The sequence below is a fragment of the Lemur catta genome, chromosome 2, assembly GCF_020740605.2.
Source record: "Lemur catta isolate mLemCat1 chromosome 2, mLemCat1.pri, whole genome shotgun sequence".
Taxonomy (NCBI): Eukaryota; Metazoa; Chordata; class Mammalia; order Primates; family Lemuridae; genus Lemur; species Lemur catta.
Window position 1 is genome coordinate 52,757,675 of NC_059129.1, and position 24,327 is coordinate 52,782,001.

At 51.7% G+C, this 24,327-nt stretch overlaps 3 protein-coding genes across 5 annotated transcripts; 1 reads left to right on the forward strand and 2 right to left on the reverse strand.

Annotated features, from left to right (window-relative positions):
* Window positions 1–4,619: 4,619 nt before the first annotated feature.
* Window positions 4,620–10,924, forward strand: HSP90AB1 (heat shock protein 90 alpha family class B member 1). The gene is made up of 12 exons (XM_045542067.1): window positions 4,620–4,726; window positions 6,199–6,345; window positions 6,680–6,886; window positions 6,991–7,150; window positions 7,290–7,423; window positions 7,551–7,859; window positions 8,329–8,494; window positions 8,698–8,888; window positions 9,001–9,148; window positions 9,275–9,543; window positions 10,123–10,456; window positions 10,550–10,924. Exons 2-12 carry the CDS (start codon window positions 6,199–6,201, stop codon window positions 10,657–10,659), a joined length of 2,175 nt encoding a protein of 724 aa, XP_045398023.1. The 5' UTR covers window positions 4,620–4,726; the 3' UTR covers window positions 10,660–10,924.
* Window positions 10,925–11,128: 204 nt separating this feature from the next.
* SLC35B2 (solute carrier family 35 member B2) lies at window positions 11,129–14,578 on the reverse strand. Of its 2 annotated transcripts, XM_045542068.1 has the most exons (4): window positions 14,413–14,578; window positions 13,689–13,882; window positions 13,354–13,508; window positions 11,129–12,672 (listed from the first exon to the last, which is right to left on the reverse strand). In XM_045542068.1, exons 1-4 carry the CDS (start codon window positions 14,421–14,423, stop codon window positions 11,734–11,736), a joined length of 1,299 nt encoding a protein of 432 aa, XP_045398024.1. In that variant the 5' UTR covers window positions 14,424–14,578; the 3' UTR covers window positions 11,129–11,733. The 2 variants fall into 2 exon arrangements, with proteins under 2 accessions (XP_045398024.1, XP_045398025.1); XM_045542069.1 differs by lacking the exons at window positions 13,354–13,508; window positions 14,413–14,578 and having other exon boundaries at window positions 13,689–13,769.
* A 603-nt stretch (window positions 14,579–15,181) lies between these two features.
* NFKBIE (NFKB inhibitor epsilon) lies at window positions 15,182–22,595 on the reverse strand. Of its 2 annotated transcripts, none has more exons than XM_045542070.1 (6): window positions 21,973–22,595; window positions 19,485–19,587; window positions 18,537–18,759; window positions 17,404–17,492; window positions 16,995–17,234; window positions 15,182–16,283 (listed from the first exon to the last, which is right to left on the reverse strand). In XM_045542070.1, exons 1-6 carry the CDS (start codon window positions 22,338–22,340, stop codon window positions 16,218–16,220), a joined length of 1,089 nt encoding a protein of 362 aa, XP_045398026.1. In that variant the 5' UTR covers window positions 22,341–22,595; the 3' UTR covers window positions 15,182–16,217. The 2 variants fall into 2 exon arrangements, with proteins under 2 accessions (XP_045398026.1, XP_045398028.1); XM_045542072.1 differs by having other exon boundaries at window positions 16,995–17,057; window positions 21,973–22,583.
* Between the last annotated feature and the right edge of the window lie 1,732 nt (window positions 22,596–24,327).

The following is a 24,327-nucleotide window of genomic DNA, read 5'->3' on the forward strand; positions in this document are numbered from 1 at the left end:
TATGATCTGCTCTGGGCTGAATGGATTTGGGGTTAAATTTTACCTTCTTAGTCAAAGGGGACCTTGAACACTGAACTATGCCCAAGACAAAAAGGGATGCTTGGTGGGCGTGATGACGGGAGAAAGGTAGACATTTTGGACTGGGCTGACAATAGCAGGCAGGCAGGACTCGGTCACCCCACCTAGGCCACTGATATGAAAAGCAAGACAGTCATTTGTATATTAATAAAGTAAGTTACTAAAGATGCCCAATTTATAATTCAATAATGGTTTAGACCACAATTTCTGGCCCTGTTTCACGACATTACTCTAAGTGATTTTGAGGAAAAATTTGTGGCCTTAAATCCTTATGTTGGAAAAGGTGAAAGCCTGAAATTTAATATGCTGAGTATTAATGTTAAAAAAACAAAAAGAATAACAGAGCTGATACAAAGACAGTAGGAATAACGAGATAATAAAAATTAAGCAGAAATTTTAAAAGCTAGAAATATATGAAGATGAATATCAATAAAATAGGCAAAGCTTTGGTGAAATTGAACAAGAAAAAAAAAGGGATAAGACATGACAAACTATTTCAGGAGTGAAGAAGAAGATATACTTTAGAAAGGAGAGATTTAAAAGATAGTAAAAGAAAATAGCCCTCTCTTTGCCCTTCCTTTGGCTCTCCCTTTGCTGCGGCAATGGGTTCGGTTGTTATCTGTGGCGTATGAATCATGCTCTGTAAACATGTATCATGCTCCTTCCCTATAATCCTGTCTTTCAATAAACCTCATTTTCATGCTTGCCTAAAAAAAAAATAATAAAATAAATGATAGTAAAAGACAACAGTATGCCCATATTTAAAACTTTGAAGAAACATCCAGAAAAATTATTAAACAAAATTGATTCATGGAGAGGTATAAAACTATTCAAAAAATTGAATCCTTAGTTAAAATGGTTTCATATGGAAAAATACAGACCTGGGTAGTTTTTATGGGTGAGTTCTACAAAACTTAAAGAAATAGACCAGGCCAGGCGTGGTGACTCACGCCTGTAATCCTAGCACTCTGGAAGGCCGAGGTGGGTGGATCGCTCGAAGTCAGGCGTTCGAGACCAGCCTGAGCAACAGCAAGACCCCGTCTCTACTTAAAAAAAAAAAACAGAAAGAAATTATCTGGCCAACTAAAAATATATATATATAAAAAAAAAATTAGCCGGGCATGGTGGCACATGCCTGTAGTCCCAGCTACTCGGGAGGCTGAGGCAGGAGGATTGCTTGAACCCAGGAGTTTGAGGTTGCTGTGAGCTAGGCTGATGCCACGGCACTCTAGCCTGGGCAACAGAGTGAGACTCTGTCTCAAAAAAAAAAAAAAAAGAAATAGACCATTTCAGTTTAATATTAAAAAGTTTATTAATGAATTAACCATATAAATAGATTAAGGAAATTTAAAAAATAATATTCTCAATAGATGCAAAAAAATGATACCTATTCAGATTAAAATGTCTAGCAAGTTAGGGCTATAAAGAGTAAATAATCATATTCAATGGTAAAGTGTTAGGAGCTTTCTTTTCTGATCAGGAATGAGGCAGGGATGCCCAGAATCAGTTTCCACTCATTGTTCTGCAGGTCCTAGCTGCTGTAGTAAAACATGAAATAAGAGAAACAAAAATGAGAAAAAGGAGAAACCAAACTGTCATTGTTCTCAGATGATGTGCTTGTACCTAGAAAACACCAAAAAATTGACAGAAAAATTAAGAATTAATAAGGTAGTTTACCAAGTTGCTAGATCAATAAGCAATTATCAGTTGCTTTTCTAACTCTCTGGAAAACAGAAAATGAACAAAAATTTCCATTTGCCATGGCATCAAAAAATAGGTGGGGCGCAGTGGCTCACACCTGTAATCCTAGCACTTTGGGAGGCCAAGGTGGGAGGATTGTTAGGAGTTCAAGACTAGCCTGAAAAAGAGCGAGACCCCATCTCTAAAAAAAATAGAAAAACTAGCCGGGAGTGGTGGTGCGTGCCTGTAGTCCCAGCTACTCTGGACACTGAGGCGAGAGGACTGCTTGAGCCCAGGAGTTTGAGGTTGCAGTTTACTATGATGCTACTGCACTCCAGCCTGGACAGCAGAGTAAAATAAATAAATAAAAAAAAATAAAAAGACTAACAACAAAGCGAGCAAAAGTTGTATATGACTTATCTTCTGTCCCAGCAGGGAATATGAAAACACAAGCAAAGAGATGGAGTCCACGCTGGCTGTGCAGACCTGCCCAATTGTCCAGTTTGTCTCAAAGTCAGGCCCATTGGCACAGGAGGGTGTCAGTTAAGGGTATTCCCTGTGGAATTCAGAGATCTAAGCGTCAAGGAACTGGGATGGTCCAGAGAGTAACAGGACACACCTGGCAGGCACTGAACTTAGGAAGCTGCTTGTTCTGGGGGTTCAGGATCTACAGTATTCCCCATGCTCGTAACATCACTAATGTCCAAGTTGTTTTATTCATCCATTGAGCCTAATCTAACTCTCCTCAGCTGCTACCCTGAACCCCTTCAAAGGCCTCTGCCCAGGCTGAGTCTCTGAGCTCCCTGCCAAGACTTCACTTGGCTTTATCTAGCTCAGGGGTCTGCAAACCTTTTCTGTAAAAGGTAGGAGACTAAATATTTTAAGAGTTTGCAAGCTATATGGTTTCTGTCACAATCATTAACTCTGCCGTGGTATATGACACAGAAGCAGCCAAAGACAAGATGTACACAAACAACTATGGCTATATTTCAACAAAACTTCATGGACATTGAAATTCAAATTTCATAGAATTTTCACATGTAAAAATAGTATATTTTGATTTTTTTTCAACTATTATTAATAAAAAGTGTCAAAACCATTCCTAGCCCACAAGCCATTCGAAAATGAGCAACAGGCCCACTAGCTGCAGGTCCGGGTTTGTTAATCCCTGCTTCAGCGGGCCACCCTCCAAGGCCAGAGGTTGGGCTGGGCCTATGAGGCCTCATCAGTAATAAAGGGTATCCTGGGAATACCAGTGGTTGCAAGTGCCGCTGAAAATAAGGATTCTAAAGACTTGGCAGGTTCTAAGCCTGTCTCTAATAACCTTCGGTGGCTTCCCTCACCCTTAAGGTCAGAACTTAATTAACATGCCATTTGCAGCTCTCTGTGACCTAACCCGCGTCTCCAGGCCTACTTTCAACTCCTCGTGCCACCCTCTGGGGTTCCTAAGCTATGGTTCCTCTTTGGAGGCTTTGTGCCTTTCCATGCTTTTCCCTATCCTGGGAGTAGTCCTGTGCCAGCCGGAGGGAAAGCAAAGGGGCAGAGCCAGGCCAGACATGGTTGCCCGGAGCTCACTGAGCAGGAGCATGGCCTAGGAGCTCTGGCGCCAGGGCTGAAGGGAAACAACTTGGTTCTAGCGGCCTGGAGCAAGCTGCACACCGGCCAGAGTCTTCATGCGGCGTCCAACAGCTCCCGCCACCCTCCAGCGGTTCCTGGAGACCCTTTCTTTCCAGGACCAAGCAGCTGCAGGAAGGGCGAGGGCGGGGGAACCAGCTTAAGAAACAGCTTCAAGAGTCGGTCTAAGGGGGGCGCATGCCCCTGTGCTTTGTGTATGGGGCCCGTGCCTCTGACTGCAACCCTATCCCCACTCAGTGTGCAGGAGGCGCCTGCAGAGCCACCCCAGCCGCCGGTGTGTCGTGCGATTGATGGGGGAAAGGAAGGGTCAGCCTATCTCTCCCTCTACTTTTCACCTCATACCCAACGCAGTGCCGGGTACGCAGGTCCCGCTCGCCGCGGCTCACAGAAAACGCGACGCGGCCAGCCTTCCTCCACCTTCGCCTTGGACACGGGCGCAGACCCGCGCCGGGCCCAGAAGCTGCAAAAATCCTCCCCCGGCGGCACCTGGAGAGGCGGAGCCTCGAGAGGAGGAGGAGGCGGGCGAGGGCAGGACCGCCGAGATAGTCCTGGAAACTGCTGGAATAGCCGCAGTACCGCCACCTCCGCTCCTTCCGCCGCAGGCCGGCAAAGAGTTCTCCGGCTGCAGAGGCCGGCGCCCCTCCCCGCAGGCGGAGCCACGGCCTGCGGCGAGCCGCCTACCCTATGTGCGGCTGCCTAAAGTTGGGCTCCGAATGCCACACGGTCCCCCGTCGGGCCGCGAGATGTGTAGCACAGAGTCTAGGAAGAAAATCGGGTCTGGGAGCAGTGGACCCAATGCCTAGCCGCCCCCGCTCTTTTTGGGTGTCCCCGGAGCCCCTGTCTCTTGGGTGTGGAGGCGCCTGCCTCATAGGTTTTCGGGGAGCTCAGTCGCGTCCTCATGCGAAGATGAGCCGCTTATGCCCCCTGAGCACTCCCCACCCCTAATCCTGGTGGGGTTATGTCCTGACCGTGCAGAAAAGGGGGTGTGAACACTAGCAAACGTTATGTGAAAGAACCCGTAATGGGTCTCGAGGCAAAGCTAAGCTGGACGCTTGAGCTCCTCCCCCCCCCCCGCCCCGCCCCGCCCCGCCCTTATTTTGGACCATGACGTCAAGGGGGCGGACACCAGGAGATGCGAGGTTGACGAGCATCCTCCTTTAAGGCGGAGGGATCCGGCGGAGGGCGGCTGTGTGGTGCTCCGCCTTATATAGGGCAGCTGGGCGCGCACAGTAGCTCTCTTGAGTCACCCCCGCGTAGCCTTGGTGCGGCGCGTGAGGCTGACAGCCCGGACCCACCCTGGTCTCTCTAGTACTTGCAGACTTTTTCTTCCAAGGTAGGGCCGCGGGCTTCTTCCCCCTTGCTCCTTTTCCTCGAGTGCTCTTTTGTGGTGCTTTCGTCCTTTCTGTCCTTTCGCAGAAGGCGCAGAGACCGTGTTAGGGCGGCCTAGTGGGGTAACACTGCTAATTTTTCTCGGGAAATGGTGGTGGTGACAGGTGAGGGCTCTTGAGACTTTTTCCGTTGTTATCCAGTGTGACCGGGCGGCGGAGCTTCCGCCAGGCGGCGAGCAGCCCTGGGGAGGTGGGCGGCGGAGCGGGCCGGGGCAGTGGGCAGCTGCACGTGGTGGCCGCGCCCGCTCGGGACGCTGCCATATTGTCCCTCCACTTCCGGACGCGGTACGGGGCGCTGGAGGGTCCGCAGGGTGGTGGCGGGGGGGGGGTGCACGCTTGAGTGACTCAGCACAGCCCGGCGGGACCCATCTTTCCTACTGGACGCGTTTTTACAAGCTTTTTTGATTGCTTGGTTTCTACGGAGGTCTATGGCGAGGGAGAACCGTTTTCGTTCTCAGGCCCTTAGTGTTTCCTCCTTCCAGATCTTTCCTGCTCTCCTGGTGGAGGAGGAGGGGCGGAGAGGAGGCAGGCTTTCGGAGATTCATATGCTCCCTCCCCCGCTTCTCCCTGGGAACTGAGATTGTTCTGGAAGCTTCTGGATCCTGACGCCCCGCCCCAAGTGCCCGGATGCTGGGGCGAACGGAGGGTGCGCGGCGACGCCCCCTCCTCGCGTGGCCTCGGCCGACGCATGTCCGGCAGTGACGAGGGTCGGCCCAGCGGCTATGGCCACCATCTTACTCGGGTTGGGTTTAGTGCTGTACCGTAGTTGTCTATGCCGTGAGGAGTTTCGGTGGAGCTCTTGCCTCGTCGATTGTTTGTCCTGATACGATTGACCTTTGGGCGGCACACCGCATGGATCTGGGGCATTATTTTGCCTTGCCTTGTGGGACAGCAGTCCCGCACATTCGCTGGACTTAGGAAATCCTTAAGAAGGAATGGTTTAAAATGCTGCCGTTTTTCTGTCACGTTAGTCATTTTATACTTACCCAAATTAAAAAACCCGTAGTTAATGCTGTTTACAAATAAAAATGTGTAGGGATTAGTTGGTGTTCTTATAGCTAGATACTTGTGTTGGTGCCAGCATTCTTGAGTTTTGAATGAACTACCAGGTGATGCTGAAGTTGCTGGCCATCACTCTTTTAAGTAGCTGGGCTCCAGGGTACCTTCCAAAAAATCTGACGTTGGGTTGAAGAATGCTTTAATTTTTTTATCCCTCTGAATTGGCTTCCCACTCAAGGTGTGGCCTGAGGTCTTTGAAGAAAAGGCTCTTTCAGTTTTTTGGGAAGGGATAGTGTTCACCTTAAAGCAATTTGAATCCTGAATCGTTTTAATTTTTGGATGAAAACACGTGAACTTTGGGATTCTTAAGTATGGGGCCGTCATGTTCTTTTGTAATTATTGACCATTTTAATTTTAGATGCCTGAGGAAGTGCACCATGGAGAGGAGGAGGTGGAGACTTTTGCCTTTCAGGCAGAAATTGCCCAGCTCATGTCTCTCATCATCAATACCTTCTATTCGAACAAGGAAATTTTCCTTCGGGAATTGATCTCTAATGCTTCTGATGTGAGTACTCTGGTTTTCTCCATTGGTGTATTTATTTTTGAGCGATCTAGAAGGACAGGGAGTGGTTTGATGTTTATTGGGGGCTGCTGTTGAAGGGAATAAAGTAGCAGCTATTCTGGGAAGATACACCTTAGTCTATGTGGCCATCTTGAGCTTGAAAGGGAAAGATCTGGACTGTGTTCAGGACAAATGAGGTAATGTAACCGTAGTTCTTAAGCTTCAAGTTAAGGGGCAGTTAGTATTGAGGCCTATTTGAGTAAACCAAACGATTTCCTTTGGGAGAAAAGATGGGCTTTGAGGGAGCAAAAATAACTTATGTTTGTATTATTTTCAGGCCTTGGACAAGATTCGTTATGAGAGCCTGACAGACCCTTCCAAGTTGGACAGTGGTAAAGAGCTGAAAATTGACATCATCCCCAACCCTCAGGAACGCACCCTGACTTTGGTGGACACAGGCATTGGCATGACCAAGGCTGATCTCATAAATAATTTGGGAACCATTGCCAAGTCTGGTACTAAAGCATTTATGGAGGCTCTGCAGGTACATGGCAATTTTGCTAGACATGTGATTCACATTCATCAATGTTCTTTGGCTTGTCCCTGCTTCAGAACTTGTGCTTGACTTTTTAAAAAACTTGTTGGTAGGCTGGTGCGGACATCTCCATGATTGGGCAGTTTGGTGTCGGCTTTTATTCTGCTTACCTGGTGGCAGAGAAAGTGGTTGTGATCACAAAGCACAACGATGATGAACAGTATGCCTGGGAATCTTCTGCTGGGGGTTCCTTCACTGTACGTGCTGACCATGGTAAGTTGGCTTTACCTATTATAAGATGGCTGGTTTAGAATTTTCTGGAAGAATCAATGGTAGAAATTTTGAACATCCTATCTGTAAGGTAGTTTTTATTTTCATTTCTTTATACACTGTTATGATTGATTCTTTCTAGGTGAGCCCATTGGCAGGGGTACCAAAGTGATCCTTCACCTTAAAGAAGACCAGACAGAGTACTTAGAGGAGAGGCGGGTCAAAGAAGTAGTGAAGAAGCACTCACAGTTCATAGGCTATCCCATCACCCTTTATGTGAGTATGGACTTTATAATCTTTTTCCTTTTACATGCAGGATGTCTCCTGCTCTGAAGACTCTCATGATATCTTGCTTTTGCTTTCCCTGGTGATTTGTATCCCCAAACTGTTTTTGGTAATTCAGTTGGAGAAGGAACGAGAGAAGGAAATTAGTGATGATGAAGCAGAAGAGGAGAAAGGTGAGAAAGAAGAGGAAGATAAAGATGATGAAGAGAAGCCCAAGATTGAAGATGTGGGTTCAGATGAGGAGGATGACAGCGGTAAGGATAAGAAAAAGAAAACCAAGAAGATTAAAGAGAAATACATTGATCAGGAAGAGCTAAACAAGACCAAGCCCATTTGGACCAGAAACCCTGATGACATCACCCAGGAGGAGTATGGAGAATTTTACAAGAGTCTCACCAATGACTGGGAAGACCACTTGGCAGTCAAGGTGAGAAGCCTCATGTGTTGTGTTGGCTTAGCTATAGAGGAGTAGGTAGAAGGGTGTTGCCAGGTAGTAGACACATGGAACTTGCCCAACTGGTTGGCAGCTGGGAACTCTGAAAGCCATGGAGCCCTGTGAGTTCACTTACTGATGACCCTGCCATGGTGGAGAAATGCTGTTCTTCTCAGTGATCTCACTTAGTCTCTGGTGGAAATCTGGGTAATGCCCATGACAGCCTTACACATGTAGGATTCTGATTAAAGTGGGTGTTTTTTATCAAAGAATTATACACAGCTATCACTATTCTAGGTTAGTTTAGGTCATTAGGGCCCAATTGTGGTCCTCTACCTGTAATATCTGCTTGATCCTCCCTAAGCAGTAGGGTTAATTGTTCCAGTTTCAGATAATTTGGTGTTGGGGCTATGCTCTTGGCCTGAAACGTGCTATTGGCTTATCTTGGGTTTCTTCCCTTCAGCACTTCTCTGTAGAAGGTCAGTTGGAATTCAGGGCATTGCTATTCATCCCTCGTCGGGCTCCCTTTGACCTCTTTGAGAACAAGAAGAAAAAGAACAACATCAAACTGTATGTCCGTCGTGTATTCATCATGGACAGCTGTGATGAGTTAATACCAGAGTATCTCAGTGAGTATCTCCTTGGCTTAATTTAGTTGGGGAAGAGTTAGGCCTTCAGCATTCTATTGGAACCAATGTCTTTATCTTAGATAATGGTTCTCTGCAGCATAGTAATAGGGGGTTCTGGGAGCAATCAAGCCTTCTGTTGGTATTTGGGTGACCAGGTGTGATCTAGCTGTTTTTACTAAGCTTTCTACCTTGATTGATGGCAGACTTTATCCGTGGTGTGGTTGACTCTGAGGATCTTCCTCTGAACATCTCCCGTGAAATGCTTCAGCAGAGCAAAATCTTGAAAGTCATTCGCAAAAACATTGTTAAGAAGTGCCTTGAGCTCTTCTCTGAGTTGGCGGAAGACAAGGAAAATTATAAGAAATTCTATGAGGCCTTCTCTAAGAACCTGAAGGTAAGGAGGCAAATGCTTATTCCATTGATTATTTTCTTAATTATGATAGTTTTCATACAGAGAGTTAAGTTATTTCCAATTAAGTTTGTTTTTTGTCTTCCTACTCCTAAAGCTTGGAATACATGAGGACTCCACTAACCGGCGACGCCTGTCTGAGCTGCTGCGCTATCATACGTCCCAGTCTGGAGATGAGATGACTTCTCTGTCAGAATATGTCTCTCGAATGAAGGAAACACAGAAGTCCATCTATTACATCACTGGTGCGTTGGAGCCTTGGTCTGATCAAAGCCATCTTCTGGGTGGGAGCGTATTCAGGGCTATCTGGGAACTGGCAATATATGAGGCATTTTGGCCCCCCTGAGTTGCATTTAATAATAATCTTACAGGTGAGAGCAAAGAGCAGGTGGCCAACTCTGCTTTTGTGGAGCGAGTGCGGAAGCGCGGCTTTGAGGTGGTGTATATGACTGAGCCCATTGATGAGTACTGCGTGCAGCAGCTCAAGGAGTTTGATGGGAAGAGCCTGGTTTCAGTTACCAAGGAGGGCCTGGAGCTACCTGAGGATGAGGAGGAGAAGAAGAAGATGGAGGAGAGCAAGGCAAAGTTTGAGAACCTCTGCAAGCTCATGAAAGAAATCTTGGATAAGAAGGTTGAGAAGGTAAGCAGCTCTGGGCCTAGGATGTATTTTGAATACTTTGGGGCAGCATCCCTCGGAATCCCATGTTGCACAATTAGTGGTGTAGGCATCCTATTGTGTTTAGAGCCTGCTTACCTCTTACTCTTTCTCGTAGCCAGGTTTATGGCTATTTCTATAAAATGTGGCAAAGATTAGGCAATTACTTCAGCTACCCTTTTTCTTTGAGACAGCATCTTGCTCTGTTCCAGGCTATAGTCTAGTGGCATCGTCATAGCTCACTGCAATTTCAAACTCCTGGATTTAAGCAATCCTGCCTCAGCCTCTTGACAGGTGGGAGTCACCATGCCCAGCTAATTTTTACTTTTTTTTTTTTTGTTGTTGAGATGAGGTCTTCTTGCTTTGTTGCCCAGGCTAGTCTTGAATTCCCAGGCTCAGGGGGTTCTTCCACTTTGCCCTTCCAAAGTGCTGGGATTACAGGTGTGAGCCTCTATACCCTGCCTGCTTTAGGTACTTAGGAGAGTAGGAACTAAATAACATCATTGTCACCTTAAAATGTTAATTGTTCCAGTGCAAATCCAATGTTCTTATGATTGTCCATAGGTGACAATCTCAAATAGGCTTGTGTCTTCACCCTGCTGCATTGTAACCAGTACCTACGGCTGGACAGCCAACATGGAGCGGATCATGAAAGCCCAGGCGCTTCGAGACAACTCTACAATGGGCTACATGATGGCCAAAAAACACCTGGAGATAAACCCTGACCACCCCATTGTGGAAACGCTGCGACAGAAAGCTGAGGCAGACAAAAATGATAAGGCTGTCAAGGACCTGGTGGTGCTGCTATTTGAAACTGCACTGCTCTCCTCTGGCTTCTCCCTTGAGGATCCACAGACCCACTCCAACCGCATCTACCGCATGATCAAGCTAGGCTTAGGTAAGTAGCCAAGGAGTTGTGGAACTAGTCTCCAGGACAGATTGGATTTAATGCCATTGGGTCAAGTCTCACATGGCTCTCTTTTTCCTTTAGGCATTGATGAAGATGAAATGACAGCAGAGGAACCCAGTGCTGCTGTTCCTGATGAGATTCCACCCCTTGAGGGTGATGAAGATGCATCTCGCATGGAAGAAGTAGATTAGGAGTTTATACTTGGAAAACTTGTGCCCTCTGTATAGTGTCCCCATTGTCCCCACAGCCTTGAGTGGCCCTGTCCCACTTGGCTTCCTCTGCTAATGTCTAGTTTTTTCTTTTCTCCTGTCCTGGTGTCTAAGGCAGGAAACAAGGGCCTCATAGCCCCATTCCCTTCCTAATTTGACAAGGGGATTGGATGTTGTGCATTGTGTTTTTGTTTATTTTGTTCTGAAATTAAAGTATGCCGAATAAAGAAAATGCAGTTTTTATACAGTTATGCTCTCCCTTGCAAAGTGGATATAATGCTTAGATTGTAAATCCCCCCAGCTTTACCTTGCAGGTTTTTTTTGGGGAGGGGGGTTATTTATGTATGTTGTACTAAAGGTCACCAGTAATGTAGCTTAGAATTGGCACTGAAGCAAAAGGTAGTTTAGAATTGCCATGTATGCCCTTTGAAGTCAACCAAAACACAGCAAGTCCATTGCAGCAATTTAATTTAATAAAATAAAATTATAAGAGCAAAAAGTTACATTTCTGAAGTACCAAAACCTCGAGCCAGAGCCTAGGGATCCAGGAACACCAGGTGGTGTTGCTGGGCAAGGCTCTCTATTCCCCCTTCCTCAGCACAGCACCATCTTTTACCCTCCTGGGAAAGCATTTGGAACCTACACCATTTGTGCTTTTCTCACGAGTAAGAAATACCGGTATCTGTGGAGGAGGGGGAGTCTGAAAAGTGATGCAGCCAACAGCGAGGGTAAGACTTCAGGGAACCTGAGGAGGGAGGAGCTGTGCAAGGTCCCTCTGCCCCCTGGGGCCTTTACCCCCAACGCCCTATACTCAGGACTGTCTACCCTGGGGCTTGGAAGAACCCGCCTAGGGGAGGATGGGTCACTATTAAGGCAAAGGGGAGAGCTGCCTCCTGGGCTCCGCACCTCCAGCTGCAGAGCTGGTCTGATACTGAAAACACCACCTGCATTTTGCCCTAGAACCAGGGCCTCTGATGAGTTGCAGTAGGAGAGGAATTACCAGCATGGTGAGAGGGTCCTACTTTAACTTAACCCTTCTGGATTCCTCCACCCTACTCACACTTTCTGCACAGGGGACTCAACAGGCACAGCTTTCTTTCCCCGTTGCTTCAGACGGCCCCTGGCGTAGACTCTGAGCAGGAGGGCAGCAAAGACCACAGCTACCCCCATCCCTCCCACCACAGTGATAGTGTGGCCATAGAGGAGGCAGGAAAGAAGGATGGCAAAGGCCTGGCGGAGGGTCATGATGATGGTGAAGATAGCGGCCCCAAACTGCCCAATGGTGTAGAAGATGAAGAGCTGACCACAGGCAGAACAAACAGAGAGAAGCAGGGCATGGGCAGCAAACTCGCTGTGTCGTCCCATGAAGCGGGTCCCCTCCAGGAGGGCCCCCTGCTCTAGCAGTGAGCCTACAGTGAAAAGGCAGGAGAAGAAATTGACCCCAAACATCATTTGCACTGATGACATCTTATAGGCAAACAGAGCATCCTGCCAGTTTGAGGTGAAGCTGTCAAAAGCAATGTAACCTGCCAGTAATACAAGGCCTGAGAGTGTGGTGGCTGGGGAGCTGCGTGGCTCTGGTCCACTAGACAGCAGAAACATGCTGACCCCAATGGAGATGAGGCCAGCTGTCAGGTATTCCCAGTGTTCATAGCTGCGGCGAGACACCAGCTTTCCCATCAGCATGACAGGGATCACTTTTGAGGCCTTGGCCAGCACCTGGGTGGGGAAGCTGACAAACTTGAGAGCTTCATATTGGCACCAGCTGCTAAGCACGTTTGACAGGCTGGCAAAGGAGTACCGGTACATGGGTGCCCCGTGCCGGGGCTGCTTGCAGAGGATGCAGGAGAAACCAGCCACAATCAGTGCCAGCACTCGGTTCATTAGCACCAGGAATTGTGAGTCTGTGAAGCGCTCACCCGGTGATGTGGCTGTGGCCCCATAACTGCGGGTCATCACTCTTTCTTGTAGCACACCCCAAGTCAGGTAGGACACCTGGGTGGGGGAGGGTGGAGACAGAAGACAGTAAGCAAGAGACAGAAATAGATCTCACCCTCTTCCTCAGGATGATGTCTAAATGCCTTAAAGGACAGCATACATTTTTTGGTTCCTCTGTAGTTCCTCTCCCCTCCCCAGTGTGGATCCACCTTGTAGGGAATCAAGCCTGGGTGAAAAAGTAACAAATGCTTTGAGACTGCCCAGATCTTGTCTGTCGCCACAGTATGGGTATGTTACAGCTGACTCCATCCAAGGTATTTGTGGTCAGCATGTTAGCACCCCTCTCACATGCAGTACTGGAAGAAGGCTGAATGGCTCCCCCAAACTCTTATCAGTGGGCTTACAGTACATGGGACACAAAAGTGCAGGGGGGAAGTATAATGGCACAGTAGAAATCACAGAAAAGAGGGCAAGAGAAGGCCCCTCTTCTGCACTAGACATCATGAAATAATAGCATACAGTTAACTTTCGGTACCAGTGTTGGAGAGCAAAAGAGGAGGAAAGAAGACAGCATTTCCCCCAAACACCTCCAAGATGGTGCAGTGTGCCCAAGAGGAGGAGGACACAACACACCAACCCGCAAACCTCTAGGACTGGTATGATGGAAACTTCGGTTTCACAAAGTCCCTTGCCCACCAGGACCTGACCCAGGAAGAGAAGCAGAACCTGCCTACGTACCTGGAGCCCCATGGCACAGAAGAGCAGCTTCAGGGCCTGCCACAGCGGGGTGGTCTCTGATGTCTCTGTCCGAGGAGCCAGAGGAACCTCCTCAGAGGCCTTGGACTCATTGCCAAACACACAGGCTTTCACCAAGGGAAAGCAGAGACCCCTGCCTGAAGAAGACAGACAAAGTCAAGCCCAAAATCTTCTCTGTATCACCTCATCTCCCCCAGAGCAACCAGCCTGCCCTGTTGCCCAGCCTACTGGCCTCCCTCCCTCCCTAAGTTATATCCCGTTTGAACTTGCAACCGCAATCTCGACCTAGCCCACGTCCCCGCCCTTTCTTCACACACCTGTCTCCAGGTAGTTCTTCCGCCTAAAGTATTGCACCAGCAAGTAGCCAGGTACCATAAAGCTGGCATAGCCAGCAGCATTCACCAAAAACCGGAAAAACCATAGCTGGGTCCACGACTCCGGAGGGGCTTCAAGAGTCTCCCCGCCTGCACCCAAGGCGGGGAGCGCAGCCAACACCACCACTGCCCACCACCTGCAGGGACAGTGGACATAAGAATCAAGGTGCAGTTCCTTATCTCCTCGGCCCTCCAGAAGGGACCACACTGGAGAAGGGCCCAGGCTCCTCCCCGCCCCCCTCCGCTGCAGCCTAGCCCGGACAAAGAGCCTCTCTCTCTTTCTCTCTCTCTCTCTCGGGGAAGCCGGCGTTGGCCAGGCAGGGCTTCCTCCTTCCCCGGGGCCGGACCCGCCCCTCGGGCCACACAGGTCCCCTCTGTTCCCTCCAGCGCTTGCTGGCAGCTCAGGCCAGACGCAGCGCCCCCTCCCCCCCGCACCGCCCTCCACGTTCCCGGAGGGCCAGGGTCCCTAGCCCCTCCGCCGGACACTCCCGAAGCCCTCCTAGGAGCACGAGGCCGCGCCGCGGCCCCCATCCCCGCCGGCTCCAGGCAGGGCTATTCCGGCCGACAGCCCGCAGCCTGGACCCCACCCGGCCCCCCAAGCCGAGGCGAGGCAGTCACGTGGCCCGGGGCTCGGTCACGTGGGCTCGCCGCTGCCCTAGCCCCCCACCTGGCGTCCATGGTCCAGGCCGCGTGGGGCGGAGGGGGGCCGGGGAATGCGAGTCCCCGGGCCGCGCGCGCCCTCCGCTCCCGCCGCCGCCTCCGGGAGCAGCCAGTGAGCAGGCGGCTGGCGGAAGTGCCGCGCTCTTCCCGCCCCCTCCCCGCGGCCGCCCCTCCGCCCCCTGCTGCGACCACGCAGCGTCCCGGACCGTCGCCGGGCCACAGCGCCCCCGCGCGGCCCGGAGGCAGACGCGGCCAGGTTTGGGGAGCTGGGCTGCTCCTGGAGCGGAGAGTGAAGAGCCCCCAACCCTGGAGGGGCGCCAGCCCCGTGCGTCCCTTCTGCTTCGTCATCGCCCTTGACCGTCATGGGCGTCCCAGGGGTGACCATTGCCATCTTGCGGACGGGACGTGAGGCTGTGTCCCAAACACTTCCCCCTTAAGTTAGTTTTCCTGTGTCTCACAGGATATGTCCCCTTCCTTTCTCGGCTGGGCCAACAATTCTGTCCCCCAACTCCCCGTGACCTTCGAGGCTCTGCATGGCCTGGCTCGTCTTCCTTGCCCACTCGCCACCCCCTGTAGAGGCCCACTGGCCTCTCAGTTCCTCTAATGCACGAAAGGCCTTCCCCCACATGCTCTGTCCCCATCCCCTACTCATACTTATGGCCCAGGTGAGATGACACTCCTCAGACAGGGGTCCCTGGACCACCCAAAGTATGGGCCTCCACCCACTCCATTGTTCTCCTTCCCACTATTCTTTCCCTTCACAGCACCACAGCAACTTGTAATTACATATTTATTTGGATGTTTATGATTTTAATGGCTATCTATGTCACTCACTAGACTAGAAGCTCCAAGTGGCCAGTGACTGTGTTGGTTTATTCCCCCACATTCTTCATCCCAGGATAGGCCTGACCTAGCAGGGCCCTCAAAGGTGTGGAATGGAAGGAAAAATGTAAAAAGTCACAGCTCCCTTGTGCCCAGACTCCCTAGGCTGCCCTTCTCCCCAGCTCTTCCAGATGGCAGCCTCCAGGGCAGGGATGAGGCCTCCAGGGCCTGTGTCTTTTCATTCCTCCTCCTCTCCCTCCATTGCACAGAAAAGGCAAGGGTCTGTCCTGGACACAGTTTCTGACCTGAGGATTATTTAGCCGCCTCCCCCCACGAAGTCCCTACTGGACTCAGGGGACAATTTCCTTCTCTCTGTCTCTACCACAAGGTCACAGGGCAGCCCTGTCTAAAAATCCCCAACGCACATAGATGTGCATGCACGCAAAACAATTCTAGAAGGGAAAATCTTTTCAAGTCTCTGTCATTTTAGTGTCATGTTACTGAGTCTTCCCCTCTCCAAAGGCTTAGTTCAGAGCCTTCTGTGTGAAGTCTTTAAACAACAGTGTTTTAGAGTCCTCAGCAGGAGTAAGATGGGACCCCTCAGGGCCCCGCTTGCTCCTATTTCAGTCTCTTTTCAGAGAGTCCGCTGGTTTTCCCACTCGTGGGCAATTTCAGGCTGACCCAACACGGGTAGAAACAAGACCCCTGGCACATTCAAGAGAGGCAAACAGGCTTCACCCAGGGCATGCGGGGCTTTGGGTGTCTTCCAAGAATCTCCATCCACCTGGGAAGCTCTTCCTTCCAGACTGGCTCTCTTTCACTTGGAATTCCTCCTCTCAGCTCAGGACTGTACTGGCCCCAGGCTGTGGCCTCAGCAGTCTCTAGGACACCAGTAGGGTACATCGCCTGGATCCAAACTGCAGCAGTTATGATCCCAGCTTCCAGATGGTAAGAGGTGGAGCCGCCAGGGCCCCAGACCCCGCCCTGGCTTCAGTTGGCACACATCAGTGGCTTCCCGGAGATCTTCAGGTCATCAAAGGGCAAAAGAACAAGGGACTGAGAAGGAGAATGGAGAGAGGCAAGATCAGGGGCCATAGGAAAAGGCAACTTGGGAGAGGGGGCTGGGGAAACCTGTTGGGCCACACCCTCCCCATCAAATGACAGTTAAAGACCATTAGGGAACAACTCTTCATACTAATCCCCAGAATAGGGGCCTCTCTGTGAGCCCTGAGGCCTTAAGCAAGCCGTCCTTTCCTAAAGCAATGCCAGAATACCTAAGCTAGGAGGGATCTCAGAGGTGATCCAGCCCATGAATCTGGGATTTTGTGTTGGGAGGGTATGGGAAACGGTACTCACAAAATATTAGGAGCATTTTTTTACATTGAACATTTAAAAACAGGAAAGACTACACAGAAAATCTGGGTTTCACCTCTCAAAACGCTGTGCTTACCTTCTTACTCTGCAAGCCTTTGCTGAAGCTGAGTAGAGACCCTCAGGCATGGCTCATAGGCCTTGCCACCCCATTGTCTCACACCTGGCCAGCTTCACTGATTCACTTTCACTGCAGGGCCCCTGGTCCTGACCAACTAAGGAAACAGACTCAGAGAAGGGCGGAGGCTGGCCCAAAGTCTCACAGTTGGTGACTGGCAGAGTGCTGGTTACACCCCAGGACTCCTAACTCCTTGGCCCTTTCAGCTAGTGACAGTACCTGTCTCTGCTATGGGTGTGGGAGGCCTTGGAGAACAGAGCAGAATATATGCCTCTTACTTCCTCAGCCAGGTCCTGGGGTGTCTCATCTTCCACGTTCCGCAGCAGGGAGTCAGCACCCGCCTGACACAGAGTGGATGAGATGCCCATGAGGCCCCGGCCAGCTGCCAGGTGCAGGGGTGTGCACCCGTTCAGCATGCGGGCGTCTACCCGGGCACCAGACTGGATCAGGAACTGCACCAGGCCCTGCTCCTGGGTTTCCACGGCCAGGTGCAATGCTGTCTTCCCACTGGTGCCCTCCTGGAGAGGAAGAAGGATGTCACCAAGGCCCTTAAGAGGCAGTGTGCTAGGCCTGGGCTCTGGATAAGGAAGTGAGCACCACAACTTCTGACTTGTGGGCAAGGGACCTGGGGCTGGACCAGGTGAGGGGAGGCCCTGGGTGGGGCAGTGCCCTGATTGGCTGCCTCACCTGCGTGTCAATGTCAGCTCCATTCTGAAGCAGTAGTTCCATGAGTGGCTGGTTCCTCTGCAGGGTGGCGATGTGGAGACACGTCAGACCTGGGATGGGGTGAGGGTGGGGGCTGCTGATCTGCATTCACCAACTCCCTCTCTTCCTCTCTTCAGGGACCTCCTTACCCCTTAGCCCCAAGGGACTCACTGCCCACTCAATGTCTCTAATCACAAGACTGTTAAAATGCACACCCAAAAACCCCCTCAAAAGTCTAAAAGGAAAGGAACTCAAAGTTTCCACCTTTTCAGAGTCATGTTATTGAAACTTTCATGCTTCAGGGATCAGGTTGCTGAGTGACACCCCCCCAAACACACCCTACTCCAATACACATACCTTCCACACACACATACACACACACACACACACACAGAATCTAAAGCTCCTGCCTTCTAGCCCAGTCCCAAAGTCACCTTTTTTTGAAAAGCCATGCAGGATCCTCATGTCCCCAAGCCCTTCCCCAGGGCCTACTTCCTCCAGTGTGCTCCCCTGGGCTTTTTGCTGTCTTTCTGGTCTGGACCCCACCCCCTACCCCTCTTGCTTAGTAACAGAGATTTAGATTCAAATTTACATTCTTCACCTCCTTCAAGTCTCTGTTCAAATGTCCCTGGCTCCACAAGGCCTTCCCTGACCACCTGATTTAAAAATCATATTAACTCTGCCACTCCCCTCAGTCTGCTCTACTTTTTACCATAGCACTTACTTCCTTTTAACATACTATATAATTCACTTCTTGTATTTATTGCCCATCTCAATCTTTCTCTGTTTTGTTCACAGATGCAAGCCTAGCTCCTAGGACAGTATCTGGCACATAGAAGACCCTCAGTACAATTCTGTTGAATGAATGAATGAGTTCATCTAATGTCTATTAAACCGAACATCCCAAGGGCAAGATTTAGTTTCTGTTCAGCACACAGTAGGTGCTGGGTAAATTCTAGATCAAATCAGTCACTGATTCATTTAGCAAAGATGCACTGAGTATCTATGTGCCTAGAGCTGGAGGGGCATCAATGCTGGGACCCCCGCCTTTCCGGAGAGTGGGGTGCCTGTCTCCTATGCCCTCCTTATCCCACAGGCCCCGAGGCTGCCTGCACCTTGCCAGTTTTGCAGTTGGAGGTCCAGGGAGTGAGATGGTCCTCTTCCTGGCTCTGGCTGCCCCTCCAGCAGGCAGCGGGCACACGCCAGGTGCTGGCGCTGGCAGGCCACATGCAGGGCCGTGTCACCATGTCGGTCCTGTAGCACACGGCTGGCCCCCTTCATCACCAGTGCCCGAACTGCACCCGGCTGGTCCAGATGTACAGCCAGATGGAGTGCTGTCTGTAGGCACAAACAGAGGGTCATAGGGCCACTGCAGCATGTTCCCACCTCTGGGAACATGCTAGGGTGGGCATAGGAGTCACCAGCTGCCAGCACCTTCTTTGAAAGCAGCTTATAAGAGCCATAGTCCTGATCTTCCAAGGAAATACTCCCAAGCACTTCCTCCTGTCATCCTCCCACCAAGCTCTTGGGACCCCAATTCTGGAAGCAGGGTGAAGAAAGTGGACCCTGCTCTTCTTGTAGGTTCCCTTAGCCCCTGGAGAAAGGACATGTGGGGGCAGAATCTAGCCCCTTACCCTGTGGGGAGAACTCTGTTATCCATCCCCACAGGTTAAGCTGCAGGGGTTAGGCTGGAGGAGGAAAGACAGAGGCACCTGGCAGTCTCCACTTGGAAAAGCCCTCCTTTGAGGCTCTATTCAGGTGTCACCTCCTGTACTAAGCCTTCCCTGGCTGCTCCACAAAGACACTGGACCCCACAGTAGCTGGTGTGTGTCTCTATCACAACTCTTGTTGCTGTGATGTGTATTTAGGTATTTGACACGAGTCCCCCAGCCCAGGCTGCAAGCGCCTTGTGGGCAGAGGCTGTGTCTTACTCATGTCTGCATCCTCAGCCTCTAGCCCAGTGTCTGGCATATGGTTTGCTGAGTTAGCAGACTGGACTCTAGTGTGGCTGCTGGGGATGGCTGCCAGGGCAGAAACAGGCACAGCCCACTCTCTCCACCCACCTGGTAAAGGTTGTTCTGAATATCCAGGACCTCCTGGGGCAGCAAAGCCAGGCAACACAGCAGCACCGCTGGGGCCTCATGAATCACTGCCAGGTGGACCAGCCTAGGGGAACAGAGGCAGGGCTTGGAGTCAGGGCCCAGGCCAGAGAGGGTGGGGTGGGGTCTTAGGGTTAAAAGGAACATATCAACTTCTAACTAGCTACCCACAGAGTAGGTGCAGGAAGTGAGAGTGTGGGCCAGGAAGTGAGGGGTTGGTGTGGGAAACCAGGATCCTGAGGGTGGGAACTCCAAGTTCCCATTGCTGGCCTTCAGGAGGGCCTTGGCTGGGTGGGCATGTGGGCAGGGTGATGACAGGACAAGGGCCTTCCTGTCCAGCTTGCCCACACCCGCTCCTCTCTGCCCCCAGGGCCCTGCCAGGCCAGCTGCAGCTCAAAGCCAAACTGAAAGCTACCGAAGTAGTCTAGAGGGGGTTTCCAGGGCTGGGCTCCCCACCTCCCTTGGCCCCAACAGGGAGGACAGAAGAGGGGAGATGTAGGGTCATCCCTCTACCAGCAACTCAGTGTTACACATTCTAAGGGAGAGAAACAGAAGTTCCAGTAAGAGGATCAAGGAGACAGTGCGGCATCCTTTCCCACCTCCCTTCCCAGGGGAGTCCAGAGGGGTGATCCTCAGATAGCACAGACCAGGTGGGGCCTGAGCAGAGGCCCTCCACTCCTGTGTGCACCTCCAAGCATGTGTGGGGGGTCTGTGCAGTGCAGAAAATGTGTGTCTGTTGGGGGGCCAAGAGCCTTAATCTAGAGGTAAGAGGGGCAGCTGGGAGGGGAAGTTCCAGTCTTGTGGGGGGGTTTCCCCGCATCAGGTGGGTAAAACGAAAGCCAGGGCTGGAGGGGCTAGGCTGGGACAGCTGCCTTGGGGCATTGGTCGGGGGGTGGGTACCTTGGCTAAAAGGCCTGACTGGGCTGGGGAAGGGGCTGCAAAAGCAAGAGGCGGGTAGGCTTTGGCAGCAGCAGCAAGAGGCCCAGGAGAGAGTGACGGAGGGAGGGAGGAACCGCTCTGGAAATCCCCTCGGCCAGGGCCTGCTCTCTGGGTCACATTCTTGCAGCCACCTCCCTCTCTCCTCCAGTCTCCCCTCCTCCCACTTCCTCTTCCCACTTCCATACCTCCCACAGCCCAGACACCTCCAAGGGAGGAAAGTGCCCCCCTCCTCTCCAGGGAACTGCTGGGGAGTCCTGACACTTCTCCCCTCCGTACACACATACACACAGACACACACACATCCAGTCTAGACACAACACCTGTTTAAATAGAGATGGAAAAGGCTGGGGCCGAGAGGCTAACAAAAGAGCACAGTGTCAGAAGTCCCAACTCCCTGGATCAAAGGTCACCATAGGTATCTTGCATGAAATCCCCAAAATCTTGGAGTTCTGGGCCTGAGGGCTGGTGATCCAGGCACAGAGTACAGAAAGAACTGAGCTCATTCCTCTCATTCACTAGGTCAAGTCAATGGCCACCCACGATTAGGACCCCTGCATCTCCAAAAAGTGGATCAGGACAGGCACCTCCTGCCTCCCCTACCCCTGTTTATTCCAGTATCCCTGATCTGAGACTCCAGCAACCTCTTCCCCTACCCCCAAATCCTAGCCACTCCCTCCTCTGTCAGTGTTTTCTTTTCTTGGGGGCTAAGTCTTCATTTGGCCAACCCATCCCACACAAATGCTTATTAGTTCAACTGCCCTCTGGCCCAGTCCCCACCAAACTCCACCTGGGCCTGGGAGAGGAAGGGTAAAATGAGGGGGTCAGACAGGACAGTGAAGGGGACTTGGGGAGCTTGGAAGGTGTAGGGTGTCGGGCTGACGCCAGCCCTCACTTCCCCTTTCTCAGCAAAGGAGGAAGTAAGCTGGGGCAGCCAGCAGCTTGTCTGCTGGGGCAAAAGTGCCCCAGCCTGGCTCACCCCCTCTTCCTCAGGACCAGCCCCAACCCTGCACCTTGGTGGCACCCCCACCCCTAGCTTCCTGGCCTCGACTGGAAACCTGTAACTGGCACCTCTTGTTTCTTGAGACAGGAATTTCTGAGGTCAGGGGCTGGGAATCCCAGATATTGAGCAAACAAGGATGCCCCCTCCTCGAGTAAGAAAAAAAAAAAAAAACTGGACTGGTCAGGGGAATTTTCTCTTTCTAGGGGTGGGTTATTGGTAGATTTCCAAGATGCTGGCTGGGGTTCCAGGTGCCTGGGTAAGGGCCCTGCCAGCTCTGCCCACTCCTAAAAGGGAGAGCAAAGCGACAATGCCAGGTGTTCTAATCTGGGCCTGGATTGACCTCAAAAGTGGGCTGGGAGTTAAGTTTGGAGTTTAGAAGAGAGCGGGGTCTACTGCTTTCCAAGGCGGGCGCCTTGAGGGGATCCTCATGGGGGAGCTGGGGTGCCCGGCTTGTTGCTGTTCCTGGGGAGGCCCCGAGTTAGCATCTCCTTTCAGCCTAGCCCCCATACTTACGTGTCCCCGTCCTCGGAGATGTAAGTGAGTGCTTCCAGTTGCTGAGGGCTCAGCGCTCCCACAGGAGGGAGGGGCGAGCGTGGAGCCGGGTCCTCAGCCTCGAGGCCCCCCAGCAAGGACAGGGGCTCGGTGAGGGAAGACGAGCCATACGTGGAATCAGCCCGCTCCCCATCCGCGTCTTCCTTCTCCTGTGGCTCCTTGGCTGTCCCCGGAGGACGGGTCCAGGTCTGAGGGCCACCCCCGTCCGAGGGCCCGGAGGCTGGGGCTGGGGTGGGCTCGGGTAGGGAGCGCAGGGAGCGCAGAGACTCTATGCCAGAGTCACACTGGCTCTCGTCCGCCTCGTCGAGCCCCTTGCGCGCCTCCGACATGCCCGCGGCACCGGCCCGCGGGGGCCCGGTCCGAGCAGGATCCGGCTCCGGACTCCGGCGCGCTGCCTTTCCGGGTTGCAGGTCCCTCTAGCAGAGCAGACTCCCGGCCCGGAGCGGCCTCCTCGCCGGGCTGTGGGGCTCCAAGGGGTCGGCGAGAAGAGAGGACGCGGTTCGCAGCGCCGGTCGGGTCCTCCGCAGCGGTTACTCCGGGCAGCGGGGCGGCCAGGTCTGGTCCTCCCTGTCGCCCCGCCCCTCGGCCCGGCGAAGTAGCCGCGCGCCGCCCGGCCCCGCCCCGCCCCGCCCCCAACGGGCGCTTCCGGGCGGAGGCCACGCCCCTCCGGAATCCCCCTTCTCCCGGCCTCTGCGTAGGCTTGGAGTCTATGGTTACCGAGTCCTGACTCCCTGACTCACTCCTTCGTTGATTCAGCCAACCAGTCATTCATGCATTCATTCGGCCATTCATTCATCCATTCATTCATTCACTCTTTCCCCCTTCCCTCTTCATTCCATTCATTAGTTCCATGCATTTCTTCTTTTCTTTTTTCACTTCTGTTTCTTCATTCTTTTTTTTCATTCTTTTGTTGTAGAGGCATGTTTACTGTCTGCACAAGCTGGACGTCTTATGGGAGGGCACGTGGGTGGCGGGACGAGGAAGCATGACTTCCCATCCCCTGCCCATTTCTCTTAATTTCTCTTGCTTTCTCATCTTTCCCTATTGGTGCCCAAGAGTATGTGTAGGGAAAGGGGACACTCATTGTCTTTAAAGGAGCAGTTCCCCTTTGGGTCCTGGATACAGAGTCTCCTGTGTCAAACTCCCATATCACATACAATTGGACGTAAGAATATGTTTTGGGAAGGTGAATTACCTTAAGCGACTGTTGTTTACAGAGCTGAGTAGTCCTGGGGTTTCCTGCTCCTCACAGGGTGAAACACTGGTCTCCGGTGGTTACAGTATCTGGTTACCCCCAGCAGTCAGGGGGAAGGTTAGTTCCTCGTAGTGGGGCCGGGATGGGGAGGCCCCAGACATGCTGGGTTGCACTCTGCTCAGGTTCCCGCCACAGCCACAGCCCCAAAGCATCTTTCCTCCTTCCTGTCTCTGCTTTCCCTGGGCCTAGGGCAGCTGTGGGAGAACCCCATCCACGGGTGAACCCCAAACCAGGGCCCCATGATTTGCTCCTTCCTTTTCCTTCCCCCTACTCCAAGTGCCATGGACCTAAGGTCAGCAATGGTCATCCTGAAGGGCAGATCTGTCTTTTCCAGATCTGGCCTGGGGAAAGGAAGGCAGGGTGAGTATAGATGGCTACTAACCAGCTTTCCCACTGCTTCCGGCCCTGTAACCTTTTATTCATCCATCATTCACCCATTTGACAAACATGTATGGAGCCTCTCCTATGTGTCTGACATTGTTCTCTCTACTGGAAGCAAAATCTACTGCCACAGTAACAATGATAACCACCATCACAACCAACAAAATAATCCCATAGTCCCAGCCTTCAAAAAGCTCTCTGACAATTACAACTCAGAGTGGTTGGACTAAAACAGGAGTGAGAGCAGGGTGTTGTGGGGGTACACAGTGTGGTCAACTACTCAGTGGGGTGAGGGCAGGGAAGGTTCCATTTGGATTGGGAATGGGAAGGGAAGAAGGATGGGGAGAAGAGAAGGGCTTAGTCTCTGGGGGTGATTGGAGAGAGGGGTGGAGGAGGGCTAAGGGGAGAAGATGGCCCCCTGTTCTCCATCCCCGTGGAGGGCAGAGTAGGAAGGATGTGATGAACATGAGGCAGGAGGAGCTATGAGGGGAAAGCCCAAGGAAATTGAGGGATCTCCTTCCCTTGGGGGCAGTGTGATTTGAGATGTTTTCAATCTCCTACCCTGACATGTTCCTCTCCCATCCTCAATGGCTAGAACAAAAGTACAGTCATAAACTCCAGACCCAGATCAGTTGGGTTCAAAATAAGGCGCTGTCATCCTCATTTTAAGATTGGGAAGC

Bases quoted from the DNA above. Each gene is read 5' to 3' on its own strand.
- HSP90AB1 (XM_045542067.1), top strand. From the start codon at position 6,199: ATGCCTGAGGAAGTGCACCATGGAGAGGAGGAGGTGGAGACTTTTGCC. The intron at 7,424-7,550 runs GTGAGTATGGAC...TTGGTAATTCAG, and splicing joins GCTATCCCATCACCCTTTAT to TTGGAGAAGGAACGAGAGAA. The intron at 8,889-9,000 runs GTAAGGAGGCAA...CTACTCCTAAAG, and splicing joins CCTTCTCTAAGAACCTGAAG to CTTGGAATACATGAGGACTC.
- SLC35B2 (XM_045542068.1), bottom strand. The intron at 13,509-13,688 runs GTGTGTGAAGAA...TGTCTTCTTCAG, and splicing joins GAAGAACTACCTGGAGACAG to GCAGGGGTCTCTGCTTTCCC. The intron at 12,673-13,353 runs GTACGTAGGCAG...TCCCCCACCCAG, and splicing joins TCTGTGCCATGGGGCTCCAG to GTGTCCTACCTGACTTGGGG.
- NFKBIE (XM_045542070.1), bottom strand. From the start codon at position 22,340: ATGTCGGAGGCGCGCAAGGGGCTCGACGAGGCGGACGAGAGCCAGTGT. The intron at 19,588-21,972 runs GTAAGTATGGGG...CTGTTCCCCTAG, and splicing joins ATCTCCGAGGACGGGGACAC to GCTGGTCCACCTGGCAGTGA. The intron at 18,760-19,484 runs GTGGGTGGAGAG...TTGTGCCTACAG, and splicing joins TTCAGAACAACCTTTACCAG to ACAGCACTCCATCTGGCTGT.